Below are 6977 nucleotides of genomic sequence, written 5' to 3'. Positions count from 1 at the left end.
CAAAAGGTTTGAAAACGCATACTTTATTTTTATCTTTGGATTCGACATTTCGCAAGGAATAAACAAATATAAACATTCATGCTATCATGTTGTATACTTTTACATCCATCGTTTACCATAAACGGTGACCAGTTCGAAATCAGTTTGTCTCCTTTTGTTTTTTTACAGAAAAGCTCTTGTGTGAAGAGCTTGTAATATAAAACAAATAAAAGACACAGCTGATTGATTTTTTACGCGCTTAAAATATTTGAATAATAATTAAAACATGTGTAAATATGTAAGAGATACATAACAAAAGTATTTGTTACCCAAATTTCTGTTAGAGTTACCCTGCAAGACTTAGGTAACACCCTGCCAACCATGAGCGGGTAAAACACCAGATAATTAGCGGGTAACATGGTGGTAAACGTGGTGGTAAACATATAGAATGTTTCTTAAGCCTGGCAGATATTTTACCTACTCACGTACGTATACATGTGATCAGACATCTTTGTTGCGCTCATTCAGCAGTGTCATATAAAAAAGTATATCTGTCCTGCTCTAATATCCCCAATCGACGGCTGATGCAGGGTTGCATTTTTTGATTCCTACTTTTAAAATTTCTTAAAATTTCAAACTAAACTTTTTAATTTTCAAAATTTATATTTTATTTTATTTTTTATATGTTTACAAAAAATTTATTACAATTTATATAAATAAAAATATATTTAATTTAAAAAAATATTTAATATCTGAAAACAGATTAAATAAAGAAAAGAATTTTTAAAACCTGAAAATAAAAGAGTGGAAAAATATTATAAAACACAAATACCTGAAAATAAAATAAAGATTATTAATACCTGAAAATAAATAATAATTACATTGAAGAAAGATTAATTGTATAAAATGATAATAATATCTGAGAAAAAAGATTAATATTATCTGAAAGAATAAAATATATTAAATACAAATAGAATTTACTCTGAAAGCCAATATTAATTAAATAAAAATAGAGATAAAGTCTGAAAAGAAAGAATAATTAAAAAAAAAGCATAATAATATCTGAAATAAAAGAATAATATTATCTGATTATTTAAAATATAAGGCAAACATTTGTTTTCACATATTATATTGGATTGTGCAGGCTGCCTTAAACGCATAAAATACATACTTATGTACATATGTATGTAATTATTTTTGCATATTATGTTGAACTGCGCAATCCAATTTCAAACAACACACACTTTTTCTCACATACTTACTTAACAATTTAAATTTGCTGCTTCTGGTGATATTGCTGCAGCTGCTAATTCCAATGCTATAAAAACAAATAAAGTAATTATTTGCAAATTATTTTAAAAAAATCATTCACTTACCTTCTTGTTGTACGAGCCTCCTTTACGATAGTACGATCACGAATGACATGCGTCTTTCAATCGTTTTTTTATTACCCTTTTTGGGATTTTCTTTTGTCACTATTGACAATAATGTTTTCTCCTTCGAACTCATTCAAATAAATCAAGAGATGAAAGAAACTTTTTTCATCGCATTTAGGTAAACAAAAAATTACCCGAAAATGTGCGTTGGTGTTAGTGTATAGAGAAAAAATGTGTAGTTGTATTGGAATATTTGTCTCAAGCGGGTAGCCGTGGTTCGCAGGGCAGATTGCACAAACACATTGAAACATTTTCAGCTGTTCACTAACACTGTTACATATTCTGGAATTTTCAATAGAATGGGAGATTACGTAAGTAAGATAGAGAAAAACTATCGACATTCTAAACATATTGTAATGTTAATTTGCTAGAATAGGATAGACGAATTCCCAATTTTTCAAGAAGAAGAAAACGAAAAGCGCAGTTTATTTTGGATTTTAAAGAGGTAAGTTTGTTATTTGATAATTTGATATTTTATAATTAATTTCTTATATGTATATTATTAATTTCTTTTATATATTATAGAGAAAAGGAAAAAGATTAAGAAGGAGAAAAAGGTAAGCATTGTGAATATATTGTGTTGTGTGTATAATTAAAAATTTTAATATTACAGAAATCAGAACTTAGAAAAACTCAAATCTATTACGTATAACAAGCAAATAAGAGAGTAAGTTTTAAATTATTAAAGTTAAATAGTGCATATTTAATTCAAATATATATAGTGAATTTTTGTGAAATATATAATTTGTATATACATACATATGTATGTATGTAAATGTAAAAAATTTAAAATCTAAATTGAAATGAATTGTCCGGTTACAATTATAATTGTGTAGAATTTAGAATACCCAGGATTTCGGGAATAAAATAGCTATGGTCGGATAGAGGAGGTTCTGCAGATCAATAGCGTAATCCTTTAATTGATGTTAAATAAATATAATTGAACAATAAGTTAATATTAAAAAAAATCCACACGAATTAGTGAAGTGTTAGTGGATAAAAAAATGCGAAATATAAGTGTAAAATTAATTTTAAATCGAAAAATACGTTCTTCGAATAGTGGTAATTTTCAGCTTTAAACGCAAATATCTCGAATATTCCCGCGAGTATAAGTATATATACTCTTGAACTGAAGAACATCCTCTGTAACTAAAAATGTTCACTTGTTCGTTTAAGATATCTGTTCGTATGCAGAATATCTAAATTTGTTTAAAATAAAAACAACATTAGTGTTTCATAATGAATAAAAGTGAACATAGTTCGAATATGCATATACGCATTTCTGCTCCGAAGCATGATTTTAAAAATTAAATTAAAATTAAAATATCATTAGTCATCACCTTTTTTTATGATTTTTCATGGAATGAATTTCGATGACCTCGTGGAAGAAAAGGATTCCGAAGTTGAATGCTCACAACCGTTGAGCCCCCATAGAGGTTGTATTGAACATAAATATTTTTCATTTTTTAATAATATTTTTTTAAAGATAAAGTGTTTAAAAAAATATCTTGCAACCTCGTTTGCGCTCCTCGAGTAGAACCATCACAAATTGTGGTACCGTCGCCATCTTCTGGCGGCCATGCAGGTATAATGTATTATTATATAAATGTATGTTTTAGTATTTGCTTTATAAAAATACATTTATGTTTTTCAGATATAATACAGAAGCTGGATGCCATTGAGACCCGACTCACTGCCATTAAAAAGTCCCTAACAGACAAAGTAAGTAACGCAGTATTACATTACCAAATTAAAACAGAAGCTAACTTTTATAATTTAATTTTCGAGATGCCAGAAAAGGCCGAGGTGCAGGCACAAAGCAAATTATTGCGCGAATGCCGCGTCATAGCGACAAAGATGCATCGTTCGATTATCCGCATCACCCGTGACTTGGAGGACGAACACTACGTGGAGCTCGCTTCGAAACTGCCTATGTCATCGGAAGAGCACGTATTAGTTTTAAGTTGTACGTATTAGTTTTAAGTTGTAAATATTAGTTCTCAGTTGTACATATTAGCTTTACGTTGTAAATATTAGTTTTAAGTTGTATAAATTAGTTATAAGTTGTACATATTAGTTTTATGTTGTAAATATTAGTTTTAAGTTAAACATATAAATTAGTTTTAAGTTGCTTATATTAGTTTGAAGTTGTATATATTAGTTCTCAGTTGAAGTTTCTAATTTTATGCAATAATAATAGGCATATTATTAATTTAACTAAATATCTGATTTTGATTTTATTATTAAATAAAGCAAAATAATAAAAAAAACTGAATTTTATTTAAAATAATTGAATTTGCTAGAAGTAACAAATGGGTAACAGATAATCTTGTTACTGCTTGTTCTTGCTAACATGCTTATATGTTATATGTAACAAACTGATAACGAAAATAATAACACTGACAGATATTCGGGTAACAAATACTTTTTGTTATCCATAACACACAGGTAAGCTGTGCGCTAACAAAAGAATTTATTACCCGTAACATACTGTGAAGAGATTTGCTAACAAATGCATGTATTCTGTTAGAACAAGGCAGCATGCGATATTTGCCATTGGTTAGAGCGAGATAACCATTGAACATCAAATAGCTATGTGTTATTTTTTTCCCACTCTCTGAACAAAAGTAACAAATATTTTAACGAATGCAAAAGTGAACAATAACAATAGCTTTTTGAATATTTGTTACCCGAATATCTGTTAGTGTTATTATTTTCGTTATCAGTTTGTTACCTATAACATATAAGCATTTTAGCAAGAACAAGCAGTAACAAGATTATCTGTTACCCATTTGTTACTTCTAGCAAATTCAATTACACTCAGTCCTTTTTTTACGCGATCTCTTTTTACGCTATTTCACTTTAACGCGGTTATTTTTGCAGCGCAAATTCCTTTTTTTACGCGAATTTCTCACTTTAACGCGATTGTTTTTTTTCGTTTTTTGCTTGGTCTTAAACTTGCAGCACAATTGGAAAATTATTTTGTAGCAAATGATACTGATGCCGAACGTGCACGAATTTTTCAAAAAGAATTACGTCTCTGCATGTTAAGATATAAAGAACTACAACGGAATTTATTGGGTCCAAAAAGAAGCATTCAAACAAAATTAACTGAATTTATGGTGCAAACTTAGTCGGAGATGCTAAGTCAATTAGAACATCAATCCATAGTTCTTACTATTGATTCTGATACAAATTCTAGTGATATCAGTGCCGGCCATCAAAAAAAGCGACTAAGAATAATTTCCACTACGGATAATGACAGTGATTAACCAGCATTCAACGGTTTTTTCAATAAATCTACCTATTTTCTATTTTCTTCTCTTTTATATATGGTTTTTGTTTTGTATTTTTTATTTTGTTGAATGAATAAATCATAAATCTGAAATTTGAACCTTATTGTATTGTTTTTGAAATTTTTTTTTTGCGCGTATAATTTGTTATACGCGATATTTTTTATATTCGGAACCAATTCGTCAGTTAATCAGCCCTATTCTGCATTTCTACTCGAATCGAAATTTTCTCCGATTGGCAACTTTGGTATTCTGCGTTTCGATTCAACTTCGAAAATTCCAATTCTATGTATTCTGCATTGCGATCGTAATTACGTTTTTGTACGTTGAAGTTTTGTTGGCGGAAAGCCGTTATATATTCATTTTCGTGCATTTGGATAAAATAATTTCCTCAAATATGTAAGTAAAACTTTAAGATTATAGTTGTAAAAGACATAATGATGGTGTCCTTGGTTGTTTGTGCTTAAATGATATATTTTGATATGTTTGCAGGTCAAAAGTAACAACGGCAGAGCAATACGAAAAATTGTGTGATATGATGGCCACGAAAAGAGATATTGCGCACGGCTTCCAAAAGCGACCGAAGGAAGAAGTACAGGAGTTTTAATAGGAGGTTGCAAGGAATTTAAATGCACTTGGCTCACCAACAAAAGATTCCAATACATGGAGAAAGGTAAGGTATTACCTACAATTAATTTTAAAAAATTAAGTTAAATTTAACTTTTTTTGATGAAAAGGTGATAGCTTTGACGGGTTTGGAAACGGATGATATCCCTTCAACCAGTAGAGCTAGCAGCCAAAATAGAGAGGCGAGGGCAGACAAGCAGAGCACTTCTTCATTACTTAAGCAACAGATACAAATCAAAAAGAATTTTATGCAGAGACGAAAAAATTCAATGAAGCTGCCTTTGGTAAAATGGAAGAAGTTACTTCATATTTACGACACATGAATCGTTCTCTAGAAACTTTGGCGGAGACTGCAGTGAAGCAACCTGAAGAACAGAAGCGACACAATAGAATTAAGGAAGAGCTGGTGAAGGAAAAAGTAGAAATAAAAATGCAAATGCTAAGATTAGGTCCAAATTATAAGCCGGATTCAAAGTAGTCATTTTTTAATTGTTAGCCTTTTATTTATTTTACTATTATTCATTTATATAACGAGCTGTGAAATGAAATAAAAGCATTTACTTTTTTAATATAGGAGCTGTAAAATGCACTGAATGCAATTGTTTTTATTTAATAGAGTAATGTAGGGCATATTTTGAATAATGCATTGCTCTCCTCCTCAAGTAATATCGCTGCCGCTACTAATTCCATGTTAGTGTTTAAAAAAAACGCGATATAATTTCTTTATTTTAATAAACCAACAATAATTTGTGTATTTTTGCTTTGTTGTGTTTCATTTTTACACGTTTCAAGGCAAACAGCTGACTTCGAAAGAGCTACAGCTCTTCCTCTTCTTCTTTCAATCCAATCGTAACTCAGAATACCTATTTTCGACTCAGACGGAGCGTAGAGTGGGAACGTAATCGAAATGCAGAATAGGGCTGAATATTAGAAAACTAATCATTTTTACGCGATTAGTGGCAGAACCAAAAATGCGTTACTTACTTTGTCTGTTAGGGACTTTTTAATGGCAGTGAGTCGGGTTTCAATGGCATCCAGCTTCTGGATTATATCTGAAAAACATAAATGTATTTTTATAAAGCAAATACTAATACATACATTTATATAATAATACATTATACCTGCATGGCCGCCAGAAGATGATGACGGTACCACAATTTGTGATGGTTCTACTCGAGGAGCGCAAAGGAGGTTGTAAGATATTTTTTTAAACACTTTATCTGTAAAAAAATATTATTAAAAAATGAAAAATATTTATGTTCAATACCACCTCTATGGGGGCTCAACGGTTGTGAGCATTCAACTTCGGAATCCTTCTCTTCCACGAGGTCATCGAAATTCATTCCATGAAAAAAAAAAAAAAACAGAAAAGTAAACACTTTTGTAAATTCGCAAAATATTATTAATTCTTTCGATTTTAATAAAAAGTTTTAGTGAAGCGATTGAATATTGTTGAGTGAAAAGATTTGAATCATTTCTAAATAAATATATCGGCCTATTGATAATAAAATTGTCTATTAAGTTGTGATTCAAATGGAGAAGACGTTTCTTGTGTTGTATATAAATATATACATATATTATAAGTTCAGATGTATGAAATTATGATAAAAGAATTGTGAAATTATTAATTTAGTATTAAATA

The 6977-nt window shown here is 29.7% G+C and overlaps 1 protein-coding gene and 2 long non-coding RNA genes across 6 annotated transcripts; 2 read left to right on the top strand and 1 right to left on the bottom strand.

Annotated features, from left to right (window-relative positions):
- Positions 1–963: 963 nt before the first annotated feature.
- Positions 964–1449, bottom strand: LOC126764828 (uncharacterized). The gene is made up of 3 exons (XR_007668104.1): positions 1356–1449; positions 1242–1297; positions 964–1041 (listed from the first exon to the last, which is right to left on the bottom strand). It is a non-coding gene; the product is annotated as an uncharacterized LOC126764828 (long non-coding RNA).
- Positions 1450–1788: 339 nt separating this feature from the next.
- Positions 1789–3604, top strand: LOC126764827 (uncharacterized). Of its 4 annotated transcripts, none has more exons than XR_007668102.1 (7): positions 1789–1860; positions 1941–1972; positions 2029–2082; positions 2809–2851; positions 2902–3000; positions 3070–3137; positions 3204–3604. XR_007668102.1 is itself a non-coding variant. In XM_050482398.1 (7 exons), exons 4-7 carry the CDS (start codon positions 2764–2766, stop codon positions 3390–3392), a joined length of 444 nt encoding a protein of 147 aa, XP_050338355.1. In that variant the 5' UTR covers positions 1789–1860; positions 1941–1972; positions 2029–2082; positions 2749–2763; the 3' UTR covers positions 3393–3604. The 4 variants fall into 4 exon arrangements, 2 of the variants coding, with proteins under 2 accessions (XP_050338355.1, XP_050338354.1); XR_007668103.1 differs by having other exon boundaries at positions 2804–2851; XM_050482398.1 differs by having other exon boundaries at positions 2749–2851.
- A 116-nt stretch (positions 3605–3720) lies between these two features.
- On the top strand, positions 3721–5809 carry LOC126765176 (uncharacterized). Its single transcript, XR_007668292.1, has 3 exons — positions 3721–5107; positions 5201–5381; positions 5446–5809. It is a non-coding gene; the product is annotated as an uncharacterized LOC126765176 (long non-coding RNA).
- Positions 5810–6977: the final 1168 nt, after the last annotated feature.

Source organism: Bactrocera neohumeralis, unplaced genomic scaffold, assembly GCF_024586455.1.
Source record: "Bactrocera neohumeralis isolate Rockhampton unplaced genomic scaffold, APGP_CSIRO_Bneo_wtdbg2-racon-allhic-juicebox.fasta_v2 cluster10, whole genome shotgun sequence".
Taxonomy (NCBI): domain Eukaryota; kingdom Metazoa; phylum Arthropoda; class Insecta; order Diptera; family Tephritidae; genus Bactrocera; species Bactrocera neohumeralis.
The sequence above is the reverse complement of the archived record's forward strand: the minus strand, read 5'-3'. Positions and strand labels throughout refer to the sequence as shown.